General features: G+C 43.0%; 1 protein-coding gene across 2 annotated transcripts in view; it reads left to right on the top strand.

Moving 5' to 3' along the window:
- Positions 1 to 22,307, top strand: part of DENND2B (DENN domain containing 2B) — a 104,028-nt gene that overhangs the window by 41,354 nt on the left and 40,367 nt on the right. The window contains exons 3-6 of one of the 2 annotated variants that reach the window (XM_010225815.2): positions 1,333 to 2,544; positions 5,948 to 6,084; positions 18,966 to 19,114; positions 21,525 to 21,740. In XM_010225815.2, the coding sequence (XP_010224117.2) occupies positions 1,333 to 2,544; positions 5,948 to 6,084; positions 18,966 to 19,114; positions 21,525 to 21,740 (1,714 nt within the window). The remainder of the gene's footprint in view (positions 1 to 1,332; positions 2,545 to 5,947; positions 6,085 to 18,965; positions 19,115 to 21,524; positions 21,741 to 22,307) is intronic. The other variant, XM_088525742.1, reaches the window with a different exon arrangement.

The following is a 22,307-nucleotide window of genomic DNA, read 5'->3' as shown; positions in this document are numbered from 1 at the left end:
CTTGGCCGGGGCCTGTCTCTTTTCTTTTACTGAGTCCTGACAGTGCATTTAGCGAGCGGGCAACTTCAAAGGCAGCAGTGTGGTCTTTATATGTAAAATACATTTCAACTAGGTTTAAACTTGCTTCATTGAGAGAAATGTTAGTGTAGCTCTAGAGCAGGCCTACATGATGTACAGAAATGGAGAACAGCATCTCCAGTCTAAGTTAGTGGAGTGACGGTTGAGGATAACATAGAATAACTGGTTGTTATCTGCATGCCTTATAGAACACAAACTCAACAGCACGTGCGTGGCATTATTTTTGTTCTTTCTCCTCTTTCCTTACTCTTGGAATCGCAAGGGTTTCTAGGGCAAAGTGTCAAGGGAGTCATTAGCATTTCTGCTATGCTTTGTATTGTGGCAGAGCAGTAAAAACCTTTATGACATAGTTTTGGCTTAATTTTCTCATTGCCGGCTCATTGCCGAATAATGTGTTGCTTAATTTCCTTTTCTCTTTTTGTTTTTAAAGTCTTTGTAACAATGTACAAAACCCCAGGAACAGTGACTGATTTTGCAAACCACAACAAGAAAGTATTCTAAGGTGTTTTGTTGTGTGTCGTTTTCTTCCCTCAGAGTAACATTGACACCTTTCTGTATAGTTTATGTTATTCGGTGTGCATTGTGGGAAGATTAACGTGCTTTTTTTTTTTTTTTTTGCAGTTTGCAGTTTGCAACATTCTTTTGATAAATTATATGTGTTCTCCTTGATATTGAGAATTTAATCTGGCTGCAGCATCAGACCAATGACAAAACAGGTCCCTTCTTCCCTTTTTTTTTAGCTTACTGTATACATCAGGGATTCGAATTAAAATAGCACAGCTGCTAGCCAAGATGATAGTTTGCTTCAGTCTTTATGAATTACAAACTCACATCTTTTTAAATTTGTTTGCTCCCTGCAACCAATGAATAAACTGTCTTCCCTGCTGGTCAACCTTTCTAAATTTTGCTTCAGGGGGAATATTCACCCTGTAGGAAAATGCCCGTTTCCTACAGAGTAGGAAGAGTAAATCCTTAACATTGGAGGCCAGGGAGTCTTTCTAGTATATGCAGTAGATGCAAAGGAGGTAAAAATGGATGAGAAAACTGGCTTTGCGAGTGCCAAATACTTGGCCCACCTGTGGTTAATTGCTGGTCCCCCAACTTTGTGGCTGAATGGTGTTTGGTGGCTCCTTGGTGAGGCTTGGGGGCAGTTGTGTGATGTGCAGGCATCTTCCACTTTACCTACGGCAAGAAGAAACTCCATAACTCCAATTCTTCCCCAGGACTTGATTTTTTATTTCTTTCTGCTTCTAGGTGTCAGTCAGTCTCTCCGCCACCTCTCTTGTCCCCGCCAAGAAGCCCAGCCTACCCACTCAGCGATAGCGAGGACTCTTGCCGCGCTTCTCGCCTCACCAAAGTCTCCAATTCCAGACTGCGCCTCCAGGACTGGAGCAGCCGAACAGCTGCCTTGCGAAGCACCTCCACGAGCGCCTCGGACACCGACTCGCCAAGCCACCCTCTCAAAGCCGTCAGTGTGGGCGCTTTGGATAAGAGGCTCTCCGTGTTCAAGGCAGAGGACCACAAGGAGAGCCCGAAGGAGGCTCAGGATGGGGACGCGATAGGGAGCCATCTGCTCACCCGGAGCACTCTCTCCTTGGGCACTGCAGCCAACCTGAGGAACCTGTCACTCAGCCGGTCGAGTGTCCGCTCGCAGGCCCTGGACATCAGGCAGAAGATCACGGAATGGGAGTGCCGCCGGGAACCATCTCCCAGGGCGAGCGCTTGCATGGACAAGAGGGATGCTGGCGAGAGGTCGGGCAGTGAGAGCTGCCCTAGCGTGCTGACTTCTCCATGCAGCGAGAAAACCTTTGATTTCAAAGGGTTCAGAAGGATGAGCCGAACGTTTTCCGAGTGTTCTTACCCAGAAACAGAGGAGGAGGAACTGCTGGACAGAGATTCCTGCCATCGGCTGGAAAAGAGGACAGACAGGAGCGAGCCTCCTGCTGCTGCTTTCCTCAAGGGCCACATGAGGAAAGAATCTTCGGCCGTGCTCAATCGAATACAGAAGATTGAGGAGGCACTAAAAGAGCAGCCGGGCCGAGGCCTCCCCCAGTTACCCAGTAGCTGTTACAGTGTTGACAAAGGGAGGAAAAAGTCTCTGAGTACTGTGGAGGGACTCAGTGAAAACCTAAGCGATAGCAAAGGAGGGAGTGTTATTTTGGGGAGTGATCCAGAAACACGTACTGAGGCTGAAAAAAACAATAAAACAAAACCAGGGGTTACTGCAAACTTGGCTGGCCCTAAACTGCTCCTTGAAAGCCCAGCTAACACAGTGGTGAATCCTGTCCCCAAGCCCAAACGCACCTTTGAGTACGAAGCTGACAAAAATCCCAAAAGCCAAGCGAGCAATGGCCTACCCCTGTGTGCTGCGCCTGCCGCTCCTCCCCCGCTCCCGTCCACCCCTGCCCCCCCTGTCACCAGGAGGCAGAAGAAAGAGTCACGCTTCCACAGAAAATCCCAGAATAGGTAACATCCAAGGAAAGGGGGTTTGCTTGATTTCACAATTATTACGTGTGGTGTCTTTTTTTTAATAGCAAAAAATATTCTCCCTCTAATGTGATGCTTTTGTTCTGAGAAACGCTAGGAGTTGTTTGTGGGATGTATGTTTTCCCCTGGATGCCCTGGTGTATTGCTTTTACGTGGCTACAATTTTGGAGCTCTCCAACCTATGTTCATCCACCCCTGGAAAAGGCTATAGATTGTGTGTGCTGAGGGTTCTCTCTCTCACTTCAGCACAAATGCCCATCTTTGAGATGTTTCGTAGAGTGTAATTTCCTTATTTTCTTATAGCAGGACTGTAGCTAATCTTCCAAAGTCCTACCAAAACACGTCGTCAGAGGATTTGTGTATCCAAAGCTTGCTAACATAGTGGTTGTGTCAGCTTTATGGGACATGGGAGATTTTATTTATTTAAGTGTTTAGAAGTGTTGTTGAAGTGGCATCAGTAGCCATAGAGGATTGCCACTGAAAAAGCCATGCCTCACTGCAGAAGCGCCTTAATGATTCTCCTGAGTTACTGGTGAGTAGAGGATATGGCTACTTCTGCCCAGCACTCTGTGAGGTTCGCGTTGTCTTAACTGCATGATTCTCAGGGATGTTTTGGAAGTGGTAAATTGTTTCTGTTCATTGTTTGGGAAATTTTAGGGATATTTATTGATAAACATTGAAAGAATGGCACTTTTAACATGTTCAGCTCTGTAGGTATGTGCAGAAAACGCATGCACACAATATTTAGCAATAAGCTGTGCAAGCAACTGCTAAACATCTTGAATGCAGGCAGTGCATGCAGGATCTGCTGCTGGATGTTGACTTGAGTCTAAGTTTATGTCAGCACAACCTGACCTGAAATGTGCTGGGACAGAAAAAGAAGAGGAGCCTTCAGATTCTTTCCTTTCAAGAAACACCTGCTTCTGAAATGGATCAGGCGGCTCTAGTGATGTGCGTTGCTTCCCTGAGGAGGAGGGGGAAAAGGAAAAGCCAAGCTCTTGTTAGCAGTGCTCATCTTGCAATTTGGGCAATAATGTCAGTTAGAGGAAACAGACCTAGATCTTGATAAGAATTTATGAAATCTAACCTCATTTTGTTCAGCACAGCATTTGTAATGTGGAGAAGACAAAAGTACTTCTAAGTGTTTGGATAAAAATGACAACCTTTGTTGGATAATTGAAGGACAAGTGAAAAAATGGTCTTTGTAAAATGGTAAGGGGGTGTGTGCGATGGGCAGAGGAGGTGAGCAAATAACAAGAGATAAGATTGGCCGCAGAATCACTTTGTGAGCTACAACTAAGTAACGAAAATCAGTCTCTGAGTACACAGTCGCATGGAGTTTGAGTCTGCAGCCTAGACCAAGTCATCTAGGAAGCACAATATTTTGTTAAAATTTTTTGAAACCTCAGTCTCTACTTTTTTTTTTGAGATGTAATTCATACTTGTAACTGCTGTTTTCTTTCTTTTGGTACTTCTTTTATTTAAGGTAAGAAGCACTTCAGCATATACAAGGAGTTTGAGACCATACAAGCCATCTAAGAGCCACAATGTTTTGTTGCAACTAGTTATTAGTCTCTAAGCTGTTCTCTTTTTAAGAATAGATGTAGTTTTTACTTGTAGCTGTGTTACTTGTTGTGGCTTTACCCTCACTGGAAAGCACTGAGAATACCTGAAGATATTTATTGTTCTAATAGCTTTTTCTAAAAGACTGCTTTTCTTGTGTTTAATTTAACCTTTTGATGAAATAAAGAAAGTCTTCTGTGTTTGTCTGCTAGCGTAGGTAAAGGTTGTAGCCAGGGGTGCTGGTGGTCACAGTAGCTTCCACATTGTGAATCAACATGGTCTGGATATTCCCCAGTGGTTGGAGGTCCAGATGCAGAACCGAAGATGAGAGTTGCAGGGTGACCTTGGGACACATGAAGCACTGCTGAGTGCTATTGCACAAAATCCTTCTGTGGCCCTGTGCAGTGTCCCTGCCATAACAGTGTGGCCTTGAAATTTGTGAGAGTGGATATTAATGTGCTTACCTACATAGTCTCACTTCATACACCGTTATGTATCGTTGCCTTGAAGACTGTTAGAACTGCTGATAGGTGAGGAAGAGCTGACATGTGGGTCTGAAACTCTCAGCTTGTTTCTGTCAATGTCTTGGTGTCTGTACCATGCACCTGATGATGACCCTTAAGGTTTGGAAAGGTGGAAGACTTCTCCTAAGCCAGCTCTGGACCTGTAAGTCTCCTCCAGCAGCCAAGTGACTGGCTGCTCCTGTCAAATACAGTGAACTCGTTTTTGCATTGATGCAGTCTCTAATGTGTACGGGTAATGCATATACTCGTGTATTTCTTCTGCACCTTGGCTGCTGTCAAAGTATGTTTCACCTCAGCTGGTTGACTGCAGGCTGGTTACTGCTAAATCCAGCTGGTGTGGGTATCAGTGAGGGAAGTGAGGGCATCGGCACAGCCTGTACAAGCCTCGCAGCGCTCCTGAGTTTGCACTCTGGGGTGAGCCTATCTTTCACGCCACTTCATCTTCAGCATTGGATTGTGTTAAAGCTCACACAGGGAGACCTGGCAGTGCAAACCAGGTACCTCTCCGCTAGGGTACAGATACCCTCTCGGAGAACAAATGCTGGGCAAACAAGAATGCCCACAGTTTGCTCAGCAGCCCTGGAGCTGCTGTGAGAGAAGCTCTTTGGAGGCTGTGGAGAATTGTCCCTAGAGTGCCAGGGTGGGAGGAAGGTTGCATCGGTCAGACTGTAAATAGGATGATTGCTGGGCGACTGACCTGTATCAGCCCTGCTACAGCCTCTGGCAACCTGCAGGTTTATCCCATACCCATGTGGGCTGGAGCTGTGGCAAACTTCCCAGGCACAACGATGGTCAAGACGCAGGCAGAAGCGACCAATATTCCCTCTCAGTGAAATATTTCCTCGTCAGTGAAGCATCCTGCCAGACAGCCAGAGCCTTTGGGGCCCCAGCCATCACCCTCCGTAGCTCCTTCACCCCACACAGCCTTAATGTCCTGCTCACATAATCCCCAATTGCCAGTGCTCGATGTGGTGTGTGCCGGGGGAATAGGTGATTCCTGCATGTGTGAATCTGCTTTGGCATTTGTACAGTGACCTTTATGCAGGGCCATAGATGAAGGTATAAGTAAGACCTGGAAGAGTTTTCAAAACTAAATCCCAAGTCTTCTAGAGCGAATGGTGGAGAAATACTTCCTAGGAAAATGTGTTGTCCTTGAAGAGGGAAGGCCACAGATTTCCAGGGCCTTTTTTTTTGTCACTTTATCCACATTGCTCAGCAAAGATGTGCTCAAATAAATATTTGGGTCAGCTTGCATTCTAGTTACTAATTACTTTACTTGTTGTTTTAAACTTTAGAAAATCCTTTGAGTTTGAGGATGCTTCAAGTCTGCAGTCCTTGTACCCTCCCTCCCCAACTGAAAATGGGACTGAGAGCCAGCATAAATTTGGATCCAAGAGCACTTTAGAAGAAAATGCCTATGAAGACATTGTAGGTAAGGACCTGTTGCAGCACATGGACTCCCAGCGGGATGTTGAATAGTAACGGTCAGAAAATGCTCTGGTGAACATGCCCTGTACGAGAACAATCAACTGCTATCAGTAGAGAGGGTTTTGAATTGAGGTAAATGGCCTTGATGCATCAGAACTAGCATAACTCTGAGCCTGCATGCAGGAGGTCTTGACCGCTTCAAACCTCGTTGAGCAGTATTGGAAACAGACTGTTTGGTCAACTTTTTGTCATGCCTTTCAAGAACTAAATCGTTCTTCTTAACCAAGGTCTTGGCTTGAAGCCATGAGTGGTGTAAAAATGTAAAGAAGTGAAATGGATACAGAGTTCACAGGACTCCATTGGCAAGATTATCCTCACAGGATTGTGTAGTCAGGCTGAGTTTTTCAGCCGTTCTCTGTAGACTGCCCCCAAAGCAGTTGTCTGCAGCACCATTTCTGGTCTCCTCTCAGTCCCAGCTGCTGGTTAAAGAAAAATTAATTTCCTTTAGCTATGGAGCCATCAGGAATGCACAACGAAAACACTGTTTTGATTAAGCCTCACAAGAAAAACATGTTTCTTTTGGTCTTAGAAGGAAATGTATGGCCTATGCATACATTCTTTCAACATAAAAAAGATTTTATAATTACTGAAAATTGGGCAGCCCTTCAGAGCACAGATTTTCCACATAAGTAATGAGTATCTGCATTGTTTTTAACCCTTTCAGTGTTGTATTGTTACAGTGGATACAAAGGGTGCTTTATTTTACCTTGAACAATGAACTTCATCTGTGGAAAACTGGAGGTCTGTCAGGAGGGCCAGATGCCTAGAGAACACTCCTCGTGAAGAGGCTGAGGAAGCTGAGCTTGTTTGATCTGCTAAAAAGGATGCTCAGAGCCAATCTAATAGCTGCTTATAAAGGTTTGAAGGGCAGAAAAGACAACTGACCCAAACTTTTCTTGGTTGTGCTAATTACTGTAGCAAAGGGTATGGCCACAAATTGCAGCTCGGAGGTTGAGATTGGACATCAGCAAGGACAATTTCACGAGGAGAACACTGCGGCCCTGGAAGAAGTTGACCAGACAGGCTGTGAAATTGTCATGCCTGGGGGTGTTCAGGATGTAGCCAGATCAGCTGTAGCTTTTGGCAGTTGTGAGCAGTTTCTTCAAGTGGGAGGTTGTCCTGACTGACTTCCTGATTCACTTTCCAGTGAGCATTTTGATTAGTGGCTGAGGCAAAGCACACCCCAGTTTCATTCTTCTCACAGCTTCTCATGATACTGTAGTTTTGACAGAAGATGCAGAAAAATGGGACTCGAGCAAGGAAGAAGTCACTGGATTGGCAGCATCCTTTGAAGCTGAGAAGCTGTAGGGACATACACTGATTTTTTATTTTGGAGCATAATCTTGGGGGTTTTGTCCTCTAGGCTCATGGGACAAGCTTTGGCAGAGGAGAGGCAGATGGAATTATCTTTCCTCTAATTCTAAGTAGAAATTTTTCAGGGAGGAGAGAGGCGGAGGCGGGGCAGGTTGGTTGTTTGTTATACTGTGGAAAGAGTCCTTAATGATTCTTATATCATCACCAACCTTCTCCATAAGCAGTCAGACAACCGTGCAATCCACACTGGAAAGTGTCTTGTGCATTACACTGCTCGTCTCTGATCAGGGACTGTCAATGTGCTGCCACGTACTAGGTGGCAATTCTCATTTTCCTTGCTTTGTTTTGTTTTTATACTAATCAAAACAAAATGCTCAGTTTTGGTATGAATCTTTCTTTAAATGAAAAGAAATGTTGGGTTCAATAAAACAAAATCATAATGGGCTCTCCCATCTCATGGGAACTGTAAGTCTGCTCCCCGCATATTATAGTTTGTGCATTTTGGCAGGGCAGTGGAAAGATCTGTGGACAAGCACAGAAATTCATTGTTTTGTGCTGCTTTTTGGCAGTCTCTTTCCAAAGTGCTTTATTCAATATATGCAGAGATGGGGGGAATTCCAGTCATTATAATTATAATAATCTGTCAAGGGTGATTAAAGACAAGCCAAAATAATTCCACCAGCAAATTTAAAGAAGTTGTCATAGTTTTGTATGGTGCATATGCATAATTTATACTAGTAGAATTAGACCCCATTCTCTAGGTTGCACTTCTGTACTTAGGCAAGCCAGGTGCCTGTGAAGTTTTTTTTGATAGATTTACATGCTGTTTCAAACTTAGAAAAGACTTTGTCACTGACACTTTGGGTGTTTTTTATGCAAATAATTGCTCTAAAGGTGTCGAGCAGTTTTGGTCTATAAGCAACTGAATCTTCTGCTCACCTGAATGCTTGTACATAGCTCAAACATTGCCACTGTCATAATAGATTTAATAAAGCTTTCTCTTCCTGCAATTAATACTTCTAATACAGTTGGTGGATAAAAGTCTGAAGTCCCCTAAAAAAAAAGTCTGTGAATCTTGAGTAATGCGGTGAGCACTTTAGTGAGACATAAAATCCCAGCCAGCTAGGGTTGGAAAGGACCCTGGAGTCAGCTGGTGTAAGCTCTGCTCAAGGGAGGGTAAGTTTCTCAGGGCTGCATCTGGCTCAGTACTGACAATACCCCAGGAGGGTTCCTGGGCTGCTGCTTAACCACCACTGTGAGGAATTTGTTCTTTATATTTCTATGAAGGTCTCTATTTCCTGTCAGAATTTCTCAGGTTGCTATTTGTAGCCATTATCTCTCATCTTTTCTGGCTCTGTCTTTTCCATGAGTCTTGTAGATAGCAGAAGACAGCAATTAGTTTCCCCCTCTAGGCTAAGCAGTCCCAGTCCCCTTCCCTCCTTTATGTCAGGTGTACATAAGGGCTAGGACTGGAGTCGTCATTTTTGCAGTTCCTACATGACTTCCCTCTCTGTTGCCCATGTACTGCTTGTGCCCTTAGTGTTCACTTTTTAATGACCAGAACGGTGAGGAGCTACTGTGAGTGGTTTGTGTTGTTTTGAGTGATGATTTTAAAAAGGGAGTCTTCAGGTATATTAAAAGCAAAAAGGTTTGTGCCTTGAAATCTAGTGAAGTTGTGAAACAGAGGCTTTCTTTGTAATACACTCATACATGTTAACAGATGAAAAATCTATATGTGAAGTTCCAGACAGATATTGGGTTGGAAAATAATGATCCATTCCATATTAGTCAAGACTCAAGAGTATAAAGAGGTGCACATTCCTAATACTAATCAGAGCAGTGTTCCATATGCAAGGAACCATGTGGACTTCATTCATCTTCTGTACTAGCACTCACAGGAATGTGGCAGTAAATGTAACATTGTTTTGCTTCTTGTGGTTTTGAATGACTCTTTAATCAGACCAAAATTGATGTGGCTTTCTGGATCCAGTTGGGGAAACCATGCTTGGCTTTGTGTGAATTCAAGAAACTTATCATACTATTAAGAGATGTCTGAGGCAGTTGCTTCTGCTGTGCTTGTGGACAGTGGTATTTCCTGTCATATGTGCCATATGGTTTCAGTTTCCCAATCTGTTCCCCTAAATTCAGATGAAATATTTAAATATTGTTATTTAATCTCTGGTGTTTCTGCGACATTTTCACCTGACATCTATAAGAAAGCACTTGACCACTAAAAAAATGAGAAAAAGGGAATGCAAGATTATAGACACAGTGGTAATTTCAACTTGGGAAAAATTGGTAAAACCATTTTTAATAAAACAGGCAAACAGGTAAATTATCGTTGTGTTTGTACAAGAAATTGCATCCACAATTCTGGCATTAAATACAGATAAAGAGATCTGCTGAGGAAAGTCTTCTTACTGTGTGACTCCTCAGGGTCCTGAGTGCAGTGAAACAGGTGGAAATTTCCTTGAAGAGGAGACCAGCTAGATCTGCTGGAGAGCCCTTGCGCAGCTGGGCTGCGTGTGTCGCGTCTCAGTGAGAATGTTGAACTCGATGTTACACAGGCCACCTGCCTTGTCCGAGGAAGAGCCTCTTGCTCTGACAGATGCACAGCTCTTGCTTCAAAGCACTTTTTTTTTTTTTTCCCAAGAGAAAGGAAAGCAATCGAAATGTTTTTCCTCCTTGAAGATCTATGAATAACGATCCTGTAATTAAAATTTCTGGGGTTTCTTCCTTCTTTGCTATTCGTAAGGTCATGTAAAGACTATTCAGTATATAGCCCTGGTGTATGTTTACTGGATTATTCATCTTTTAGCAGGTGTAGTCCTTTATTAGTGGAATAAAAAGGCGGTTAGCATAAAAATGCATTTATTTCAGCCATATGTATTAGTGCAGAGAGATCTTGCCCTGGTAAGGTTCCTGCTTGGTCTCACTGGCTCACGTGAAAGGATGGTATCTGCTTACTAAGTATCAATGGTCCAAAGTGGTCTTTAGTGTAAAATTAGTGTAGTGTAATTAGTGTAAAAGACAACACTAATGAATTAAGCTTCAAATTAACCAAATTCTAGTGAAGAAGAAGGTGTCTGCTATTGTCCAGCAGAAATATTGTTTTTTTTTCACTGGGACCAGAGCCCCTGGGAATAGAAAGCTGGGGACACTGGCATATACTAGGCCTGACATAAGGCAGAAATTAGGTGGTCTGCATGAGGGTAACGGGCATCAGGGTCAACGCTTGGCTTAGAGCAGCTTGGTGGCAGGTTGCAGTGCTGTGCTCTAGTTCACTTGGCCATCTCTCCTTCCTTTTAATCTTGTAGTTGTAGAATCTTGTTTAATCTCGTAAATATAATCAGCAATAAGGGACTGTGTTGTTCATAAAGAGCGTTTTCAAGTGAGATTTTGGAAGATACTGTGGGATATAGGGTCCAACAAATACCACTGTCTGAAGAACTGCTCCTCCCAAGCAGGCTCCAGCAGCTACAAAGGGAACCTGGAGAGCTGCCTGGGCGGATGGATTAGCCATTAAAGAAGAACAGATAACCTGGGCAAGAGAAACAATAGATGAATGTGTGAGGTTTGAGCAGTTGGCATAAATTCCTGTGAATAACTCATTCCTCTAACCAATGCCACAGCTACTGGGCAATGTTGAAAGCTGAAATCTTTCATTTTAAAGCTGGGGTTCAGCTGTAGAGTTCCGGTCCAGCTCTGGAGTCTAACAGAGCCATAGACCTTTGGATGTGGGATTTTGTTATTGTCCGTAGTGATAGAGGTTAGCTTGAAAGTTTGGCTTTGAGTTCAGTTCCGTCTTTTCCCATTTCTCTCTGCTTCATATCAGAATTTTCCTGTGGCCCATTAAGGAAACTAGAGGCAGTAACAAATTCTTGATGGGGATACAGACTTCTCCCCAAGTCAGAAGTGTTCAGACCCAGAACTTGGGTTCAGGCTCTGGCTGTGTGTGAGAAATCACAAAGCCAGTTACACTGCTCCTCCGGAGTCTGTGATGGTCTCAGTCAGCTGAGTTGCACTGTTCTGGACTGGCTTTAAATAAAAGGTGATACTTAAATTGTGTGGAAAATCTGGCTCTTTGTGGAGGAGAAAAGGCAGGAAAAGGAGACCAACAAGTACTGAGACATAAAGGAGAGGCAGCTGCTGACAGCTGCAGTGTCTGCTTTGACAACTAGAGTTGAAGCAGTCCAGAAAGTTAAGCAATGTCCCCAGGGATGCTGCTGTGGGATCTCCAAAGCCGGCATGGATTTCTGAGTGCTGGTCGGCTTCCATTGCGCAGAACTTGTCAAAATGCTTCTTGGAGTCTGTGTTCCTGAGCAGATGTGTTCCTGGGCAGAGCTTCCTATGTACCCTGTTTAGTGTCCTGGTTAGGAGATTTTGAGCCCTTCCAACAAGCTTCTCTTAACAAATATTTACAGCACTTTATAAGACACGAGAGAGATTATAGCAATTTAATCACCTTGCTTCCGTAGGAACAGTATTGAATCTTGTTACAATTGATGTTCAAAATGGCTAAGTTTAATTATAAAAAATCCTTAGCTGTTTTCCTTTATTCACCCACTTGAGTACTTCACTTCGCTTGGAGAGAACCTGTTATTTGCTGCACTATAATGGGGCAGCTAGTTCCATGTTTGTAATGGTTTGTAATAGCTAGAGAGTTGGGTGAAAAATCATTATAAAATACATAACCTCTTAGATTGGTACTAGGCCTAGAAAAAAAAATTTGGAGTAAAATCATATTCCTATAAATTTTACGTGCAGGTTTCAGATAAATGCAGGAAGAAAAATGTGCTCTTGCTGTGCCCAGCTCTCCTCAAAACTGGTGAGGGACAGGTTGTTCTTCGGTAAGTACAGTCTTCTCCAAAGTATGGAGAAGCTGGTAAAATGGCAGAGATAGGGGTCCCAGCTATTTCACAATATATGGAAATACAAGGGGGAGTTGGGAAGAAGGGAGATGGAGCAGTATGTCTCAAATCAGTGCTGTTTTTGGAGAATCCCAGCAGCCTAGCCCAGGTGGGTGCATGGGCAGTTGAACTAGGCAGGCACAGACTCACAAAGAAGCTCCTGGGCTCGGAGGGGAATATCTGTGGTTTGACCTTCCTTGCAGAGTCTGATTCTCAAACACAGGGTTACTTCTTTTATCCATCCTGGTAAGACACTTCCTCTTTCCCAACCTGAGCAGTTGTTTGGAATTCTGATGTACTGCATATCATGCAAACGGATGATTTAGCTCTTTTACTGAGTCTTCCATTATGAGTGCCAAGAGCTGCAGAAATGATGACCGAGATCCAGTTGGAAGATATTTCAGCTTGACATTGCTTCTAAATTAGAACATTTGCAAAGTTATTCCAGTAAATGTGGAATAGGGTTAGAGAGAGGGAGACCTGGGACTCTCAGTGTTTCCAGCTATGTCTCATTCTCACGTGCCACACTATCAGTGGCCATATTATCATTTTGTGTCATATCTTAATCTGTCATATTATCATCTTACATCAAAACAGTTCTACAAATCCTGGAGAAAGTGGAATTGCTAAACTGCTATGGGGCTGAAGCAGACTTGGAGAGATTGCACTCCTGCCACCAGTGCTGGGCGAGTCCCTTCTCTGAAATGACACTCTGGGCTTGTAATCAAATCCTTACCAGTAAGTAGGTCTCTAGATAGCTTGTTAGTCAAAGACAAAGACTTATTCATACAGAATGAAGCAGGTGCTGATTAAGGAAATGTATATTCCCATCTTCTAGTCTGCCTCTCAGTTTAAAAAGCATAAGCGTTTTTGGAAAATGTAACTGTGACTATTTTAATAATAGACAGTGCAGGGTAATATTAGCCAGAGCACATTAAATGAAACAGGATCCATATGTGCTTGTCAAAGAAAGGCCAGATATTTTGGTTGTCTCATCCTATTGATTATCAGTCTGATGATTTGTTGCTACATCAAGATACATGATTTCAGTTATTTCTAATAAACATCCCAGATTTTATTCAGATTCATGTTTTTTTTTTTTTTCTCCATGGAGTTTGTCTCACAGCTATACAATCCTTTATGTCTTCTTTTGAAAGTCTCTGCCAGCCTTATGGCCTGGCTTTCTAGTCTACCCTGTAGATTAGTTAAATGGAGATTAAAATAATCATGAAGTTGCACTCCTGTATCCTAGCATATATCCACAGGGACTGAGCTGAAGCCAGCAGTGTTAAACCTCAGTAAAGCATAGGCAGCCTAGACGTGAAGATTTTCTACTGTGCTGACAGTTGTTCATCAGTTGTTTTCATTCACATGATTTTGGACAGAATGTTGGATGGATGATTTGTTTTGGTGAAATGTTTTATTCATTTATCAGCCATGCTTATTCTTTTGCAGTTAATGCTTGGTTATGATTACAAATCTAAGTTCTTGCAGTCCCATGCAGAGATAGCAAGGAGCTGGAAGTCTCTGTAGACTTGCCACACAGCAAAGCAAAGCTGGAAAAGTTTAGCAGGTGCAGTGTCATATCGACAGGCTTCATGGAGCAGGGCTCTAAAGGCCAATTGCATCTGAGACCTTGTTGCGAGCTGCAGGTGCTGTACGTCCTCTCTGAGAATTTGGTACTGATCTGACCTACTGGGTGGTAGGATTATACGCAGATAACGATCTGTACCTTATTTCTGTTCAGGAATAGCTTTTCAGAGCAGCTACATTTTGTCTTCGCTGTATTTTGATATGCATGTAGTTCCTGTCTCTACAGATTCTTGGTGTAAATTCCTCAGCTTCACTGACGCAGCTTCTCTGGTGTTGAAAGAACTCATCTAGGTGCTAAAGATCTAAGTTCAGATACTTTATAAGAGTGTGGAGATTTTGTGGGTTTTATCTATTTGATCTGAACATGCTCATAAAACATTCCAATGGCTCTTTCCCCCCAGCGCTGGTGCTGTGGATTTGTGTTTATGTAATTTTATGAATAAACGAGTAATGCAGACACAGAATGCACCTGGATTCTCACCATTGAGCACCTCTTTAGACAAAAGCGGGCCAGCAATGCCAGGGGGCTGTAAATCTACATAATGTGCAAATCCCAAACTGTTGTCTCATGCAGTAGAAACACTCCCAGATCTATTCCCATCACTTGGTCTTCAGTGGCAGCAAAAGCATAATTCCCCAAGCACCTGTCTCTGCTTGCTCCCTGTGTGCCCAGTTGTGCTTTACTTTAACCTTCTAAAAGGGCTTGTGTGCGCTAGGGGTGCAGGAGCTGCCCGCATTGCACTCTATCTGCAGTTTAATAGAGATCATGGGCAGGGTGTGAAAAAGATCCTTGGAGAATTTGGTGATGGCATCAGGGGGATTGTTTGGGAAAGGAGCTGCTGTCATCCTGTGTGTCTGATGTTACAGAAACCTGCAAAATGTTTAGGAGAGGGATGCCACAAGCATTAAAATTACTTACAGAGCGTTCATTTTGGTACTTTTACTTGTCTCTTATTCGGTCTCAGTTCCCCTCTTCATGCCCTTTTTCCTACCCATGTATTACCACTATTTGCACCCCTTGCCTCTGGGCATACAGGCTTCCTCCTAATCCTCTTCTGGGTTGGCAGCTGAAGCTTCGATCTCCTCATTCATTATTAATATAAAATAAGGTAATTGCCCTATATTTTGTGTGTAGGCCATTGCATACAGGACATATAGATCTGGTCATACGGTTGGATGCTAAAACCATCTCACTTCCGTTGTCTAAGTTATGCAGATCAGGAGCCTGGGCTTCCTATGCAGCTGGGGGAGAGGCTGCAGGCTGTCAGCCTGGGTATTCAGCATCACTCTCTTGAGACAGTATCTGCTCTCTGGCAGCATTGTCTCCTAATTTAGACACCAACAGTCAAGACAAATATGGTTAGTCCTTCCCCTTAGTGTGTATCTGTTGGGTTTTTCACTTCATGGTAGAGCAGAAGGCAGTAGTTACAGTCAGCGTTCAGTGAATTACTTGGTTACTCTGATAATTCTCCCATCAAGAAAGAAATAATTAGTTTCCCTGATTTCTGCCATTTATAGAGAAGAGTCTGCCTGTTTTTATTTTACTTTTTATTCTTTTTCTCCTCAATCTTAATTTTCACTCCTTTCTCAGAGTGGGACAGGCTTGCGGAGGATGTCTCTGCTTCCCACTTGCCATGTGTGAGAGGCTGAGCAGAGGAGCAAGACTCGGTGGCACTGACTTGCAGGGTGGCACAACGCAAGAAATTGCAACTGCCGGAGGAAATTCATTGATGCTTACGCTCAAGGCACTCCATTTCTCATGGCTTTTCTAAGGATCACTGGTTATTTTATCTTTTTTTCTCTTTCGTCTGTGGACCATTCATTGCATTGCCTGTGAGATCTTCTGAAGATAAATGTCCTGCAGATAAATGTTCCATGTTAACTCAGCAGTTTGGTACGTAGAATTCAAGAGAATGGGAAACAAAAGTGCTATGGAGAACTGATCTGGAAGCAGGGATGGTGATTACAAACAGTATCTGCCAAGAGGGTGATACCGAGTGTAATCATATGCATTCCAGGATCTAATTCAGCTTTCTTTGAAGTCAGGGCTAGTCTGCTGTTGTCTGGTGCACTAGTTAGATCAGCCTCATTAAGACAGGCGAGGCCTCTGTACTGCACGGTGTTTCTCCTTGACTGTGCTGCAGGTCCCAAACTGCTGCTGACCACCCGTTCCCAGGTCCTGGGGCCTGCGGGAGGCACAGCGGAGTTTTTGCGCTTGCTTGCCATCTTGGGTTTCTTGTCTCTTGTCCTTCTTATTCTTGACACCCCATAAGTAGTGCAGCGGTGCTCACTGGTCGTCTTTTTGGATCTATGGTCTCTAGTGTCTCTTTTACCAGACAGAACATGTATTCTAAAAAATAGTGCTCAAGACCTGGGCAATAAATGATCTTTTTTAATTCTCTGATGGAACTGAGGAACTTGGTTCAAATACCAAATCAGAAAGAAACAAGTTGTTTCAGATTGATCGAGCTATTTCATCATCAGAGATTTGGGGGAAGAGGAGTTATTATTTAAACTCAAGCAATGAAGCATGTTCTGTCTCGGGGCATCATTTCAAAATGAGAAATAAATGGAAGAATTAGGTTTTTAAGCAAAAAAAAAAAAAAAAAGAAAAATAGAAGTATTCTGCATAAAGCTGTATATCTGGAACAGTAAACTGGTCTTCTGAAGAAACTCAAATGGCTCATTCCTTCCATGAATGTCTCCACTGACCTTCATGTTACGCTGAAGAGGAATTTGGCCTGAGCATTCTTTTGGTAGGGAATCCGAGCCAGAAAGCAGCCTCTGTGCGTGGTCCCTTGCTGCTCTCTCCCTCTCCATCCAAGACTTCCCTTTATTTTATTACAAATTTAACTGGGTTCAAGCAATTTCATTTTACATTGAATCTTGGAAAGGGAATTGAGCTAAAATTTTTAAGTATTGTACATTTTAAAGAGATAACACTTGTTTTCACAAGGAAGCATATGTTTAACTGCTATCTAATGTAGTCAGGCATTTTGATATCTATTAATCCATTCTGAAATGCTCGCTTGACCTATACTTGACTTGGGCTTACAAGAAATTTTATTATGCTAGCTACAGTCCAATTAGCTGTACATAAAAGCGTTTTGCAACATTTACTCTTTATTGTTGTTATGATTATCATATCTGGAGCTCTAGAGCTTGCAAGTAATAGAATTAGTGTGCAATTGTCTATCTTTTATTTTCTTTCTGCAGAAGGGGGGGTCTTCCCAAGACTTGTGTGGCTTAAGTGTTTTGCAGGAATATTTGTTGCTGTAGATTTATCCTGTTGGTTGCCTTCCTCAGAAGGCCTTTCCTGAAAGCACTTTCTGCACCTGAAGGTCGTCCTTCCATGCTGTGTATGGGCTGCCTGTGAGAGCACAGCCCCTAGATTTGGATTCCCTCTGGATGAGATAATGAGCTCTGACTGCCAACTCAAACATTCCTCAAGAGTAGCAGCTATTCAGGCTTTCTAATTAAAACAATGCTAAAATGTTCACTTGTGCTTACAGCTGGTTAAAAATCTTCATGTGATTCCTTGCTGAAGTAAAATTATATTTTTGCTCAATACTTGTAACATGCGAGTGTGTGAACTTGCTAAGCAAAAGCTTTTGCCACCGTAATCAATGAATCTAGCAGTCCCACGCTTCCAGGCTGAGCAGTGCAGTGGGAAGCACAAACTGTTTCCTTGTGTATAAAGAGGAAGTGAAACATTCTGTCTAGAACAACAAAAATAGGATAGTCAAGCGTACTAGGTTTTAATCCAGAGCCTACTGTCACTGGAAAGATCTGTCGCTCAGTTGTCCATCATTTAAAGGGGATGAACAGTTTTTATAACATAATTATTGTGAATAATAAAGCATGCTATACTTTTGTCATCAACTCTCAGTTAATACAATATGTAATACAACTGCATTTCTCTTAGAATTCATATTTAATAGCTTGAATTGTTGTGTATATTTTGCTAAAACCATGTTTTAGGGTCGTCAATAGATATAAAAACAAAAGCAAGCGATTCAGAAGCTTTGAACTTCCTGCATTTCTCAAGGTTCTGCATGTTGCAGGCTTGAATTTGAGTAGGTCACTTTGTGGGGATGATTCTCTATGGATACAGATTTTTCTATTTACTGATGTTTGTTCGTCTTCATGTTTCTTAGTCTAGTGAGAAGATTAGTGGATTCAGAAGATATAGAAATGGCTACCAACGGATATTAGATCTCATAGGTTAATCTAGGTTATAAAATTTGGTTCTGGTTTTCAAACACTTAACAGTTTTAAGGCTGCAGTCTGTTTCTAGTTGGGTTTTTTTGTTTGTTTGTTTTGGTTTTTTTTTCATTTACCTCATGTTTAGGGATTGACTACTCAAGTGTCCATGTATCACTGGCTAGATGAATAGCCTTTTGGGAGCTATTGGTTCTAGGCAAATTGAACTGGATAGCTGCTTAATTAGAAAGCATGAAGGACTTCTAAAGAACACTTGGAGGACACATTACGGTCCATGCAAAAATTGTTACCTCATCCTTCCCATTTCCCAATCTGCTCTCTTGACACTGCTGACTTGAAGCATTTATTCTTTCTTCTCTAGGGGGAAGGGAAGAACGAAGGTAGCGTCAAGTGAAAGCTGCCTTGCCTTGTGTAAGGTGGTGTGTTGAGAACAGTTACTAGTGCCGTGCATTCACCTTGTGAGCGGCTGCTGTAGCTTTATAAAATCTACTGATATACTTTAAAGTAGTTAGGTGTCTTTGTTTTTATATATCAATAAATTATGCACAGCTGCGGATGCTCAGAAGCACGTCTTGTGAAATCTTTGCATTTTATTAAAAAGGAAAAAAAGAAAAAAGAAACTTGTTGACCTCATAGCCAAGTCTTAATCCAAATACTTCCAGCTGCAGCTAGAGGGATGAGTCATGCTGAAAGCTGAGGAGCTTTGTAAAAGCCTTTCACTTAGTTCACATGATTTTTTTTTTTATACATTCCTGTCTGTTTTTCTTTTTAAAAAAATGTGAAGGCGAGTCACCCAAGGAAAACCCGTATGAGGATGTGGAGCTGAAAGGGCGTCACGCGGGCCGAAAATCCCATCAGCTCTCGGAGAATTCCCTAGATTCCTTGCACAGGATGTGGAGTCCGCAGGACAGGAAATACACAGCACCTCCGCAGGTAACGCTCTCCCCGCGAGACGCTCGCTCCCAACTCTGCAAGGGAATCGCTCAGGGCATGGGAAAAGGAGCAGCTGTGGGGAAGGAGAAGGGGCAAATGGGAAAAGAGCAAGCTCAAATATAGCAATGGTTGCTGCAAAAGCTCTTGGCAGCTCCAAGTTACTCAGCCCTGGATTGCAGAAGCTATTTGCTGTTTGGAATAACCCTGAGGGGCGCTGGGTAAAGCCTTGGTGTGTCACCAGAAACCCTCTGCTGTTGTTCAGGGAGCTGAATCTGGCCCTAAAAGTTTCATTTTATTGAGCCTCTTTGTGAATAGCCTCCAAACTTGCAGCTGAGGGTTTAGTAGGAACAGGAGGAAAAGAACAGAGTTCCTTGGTCTTGTGAATGTGCTGTTACATGAGGCGTGTTGTAACTTGGTACCGTGCAGTGCTGCACGTTTTCTTGTAAGATGGAGTAGGCCAAGCCTGCCCCCCCCAATAAATAAATAATAAAATAATCAGCAAAACCTGCATGCATTTAACTAAGGTGGCTGCGCAAGCTCTGTTGACAACATAAAGTAAAGAGCAGGAACTCAGCAGACTTTTCATTTTGTGCTGAATTTCCAAAGTAGCCTGATTTTCTGTGAAAGCTGGGAAATGTCATGTTTCTTTGCTGTTTGGAGTCATTGGATTCATAAGGAAAAATAAATATTTATTGTGTATATAATTTTCAAATTCAAAATTGTTTTAAATGAACTTAGATGCACTGACTTCACAAAAAAAGAAAGTTGTATTGAATAAAAGGCGACCAAATATCATATTGTGGTCTTGTAGAGTGGACTAGAACAAAAACTAGTATTTTTTCATTTAATTACTGTGTTGGGTTCCTTGAGGGCACTGCAGTCCAAAAGCTGAAAGTATGATCAGGATTCTTAGTATACGTCTGGCACATCATTTCAAAACAGGAATATTCTCAGCAAAGTTACTGAGAGGGGAGCAACAAGTTAGAAAGAGAGTGATCAGATAGAATGAGGAGAAACAGAAACTGCGGCAGGGAAGGCAACTTCGTAGCAAGAGGCACATTGCACGTGATGATTTTTGGCTGTACTCTGTATGTGTGTGTTAACAGGAATTGTGATAACACCTAGAGGATCCAAGTAAGGCAGTATCCGTATGGATCCATGGTACGATACTGTTCATGCCTCAGGGAGAATCCTTGTAAATAAAGCAAAAATGTAGGGTAAAGGGTATCTCCCTTTAAAAAAGTATGCCCAGAAGACATACAGATTTGAGTGGCTTCTCTGCAGTTACTCAGTAAATAAATAATCTCTGTTATCTTAGCAATGGTGCTATCTTTACTGTGGTAGCTTCTTTCTGAAATGCAGCCGGGAGTTTCTGTCAGTTCTGCCGTAACTGCGCAGTCATTTTTCTGATACATAAAGCAAAGAGACACTAGCAGCAAGTCAACTATGGGCCTGGGTAATTCTCCAATGACCAGAAGTAGAAAAGTCTCCATTTCCCGAAGAACAGCAGCTTTGGAAACCATTTATCTCCCAGTTTTTCCAGCATTAGCAACATAGCTGGATTAGCAACATGACTTTTCAGTCATGGGTCATGATGAACAAGATGGAAGAGATCAGGAGGTCAGCAGACTTTTGACAGTCATCTCCAAAAGAATTCCTCTTACTAAAATATACACTACTGCGAATTTTCCTGGCTTGCAGACCCGTGGTGAGGAGAGACCTCAAAAGCATTGGCTTATGGTCATTTTGAGTCCCATTCAGTCTTCTCCTTTCCCCTTTGCTAGTTTCAGTTTTTAAGTTCTCACATAAAAAGAATGTTTTATTGACAGTGATGTATTTGTGATGGAAAATGAACAGAGGCACCTAGGTTTAATGCCAGGTTGTATGGTTGCAATTGAGAAAATATATATATGTAAAATATATACATGCACATAAACATATTTCCGTTAAAATATATGTATATCCCTTAGTAGATTAATCTTGCACATAAGAAAGTGAGGCATTTATTACTTGTGGGTGCAGGTGTATGTCCAGAAATGTTGGCAAATGCTAGTTAGCAGTTGCTTGACAGCATGGTGCTTTTTGTAGTCATATCAGTCAATATTTGAGGTAGGTACAGGAAGGACAGTTAGGTGCACAAGCAAACAGGGAGAGCAAGGTGGAGTAAATGGCTTGCTCTCTCCTAGATCGCAGCAAAGCAAACAGAGCTTAAACAAACTCTTAGATACTATCTTTTCATTATCTTATCTTTTAATTTTGACCTTGAACCCCGTATTTCACGCATACTCCCTAGAGCAGTGGCTTCCCTGGCGTGGTGGCCTTGTGTAGCCCCCACTTTCTCAGAGACAGCCACTTCTGCTGTCCATGTTGCCGAGGCTGGCAAGAGCTCAAACTGTTCTTGTTCCTGCAGCTGCCCTCCAAGCCGAGCAGCCAGTCTCTGCGTGTTGGAAACTGGTCGGAGAGGAAGAGCCACCGCGTGCCGCGGCTACCCAAGCGGCACAGCCACGACGACATGCTGCTGCTGGCGCAGCTCGGCATTCCCTCCTCCCCCGGCAGCCTCCACGAGGACAGCCTGAGCACCACGAGCGAGCTGCTCTCTACGCGCCGAGCCAGGAGGATCCCAAAGGTACTGCCAGGGTTGCTGTGTCCCAGCAAAGCGTCAGAGGGTCCAGCCTCGGGTGGTAAAACGCTAGGGTAGAGCAGCTCATGACCTGTGTAAACTGGTCCTACAGGGGCCAATATTACGCTGTGGGGACCATTGCCACCACACAGTAAATGGCCACATCTACATCCCTGCATCTGCCTACAGCCCAAAGGAATTGCAAGGGCCTAGTCAAAATAGAGGCGATCTGGTTCAGGTTAAAGGGGTCTGAGTGCTCCTTAGGTTTGACTTCTGGGCCTCAGAGCTGCACATTAAACTGATTTCAAGACCTCAGCTCTGAGGCTTGTGTTGAGGGTAGCTCACCTGTCTGAAAGAGCTTGCCAAATTCTTTACAGCTTTTACCCATCACTGAAAGCTTTATTGCCTCCAAAAAGAAAATTGAGGTCTAAACAGAAACAGAAATTCTTGGGGCCCCCAAACTTTTCTTTTCTGCACACACCCATGCTGTGGAGATCCCATCTATAGAAGTGGGTAGCTCTGCATTGGCCCTTAAGCAGCAATCACTTGAGAGCCAGCTTTGCCCAGGGTTGG

The sequence above is a fragment of the Tinamus guttatus genome, unplaced genomic scaffold (assembly GCF_059628265.1).
Source record: "Tinamus guttatus ecotype Peru unplaced genomic scaffold, ASM5962826v1 Tinamus_guttatus_pri_ptg000240l, whole genome shotgun sequence".
Classification (NCBI taxonomy): Eukaryota; Metazoa; Chordata; class Aves; order Tinamiformes; family Tinamidae; genus Tinamus; species Tinamus guttatus.
Note: the sequence above shows the minus strand (reverse complement) of the source record. Positions and strands in the feature narration are given on the sequence as shown.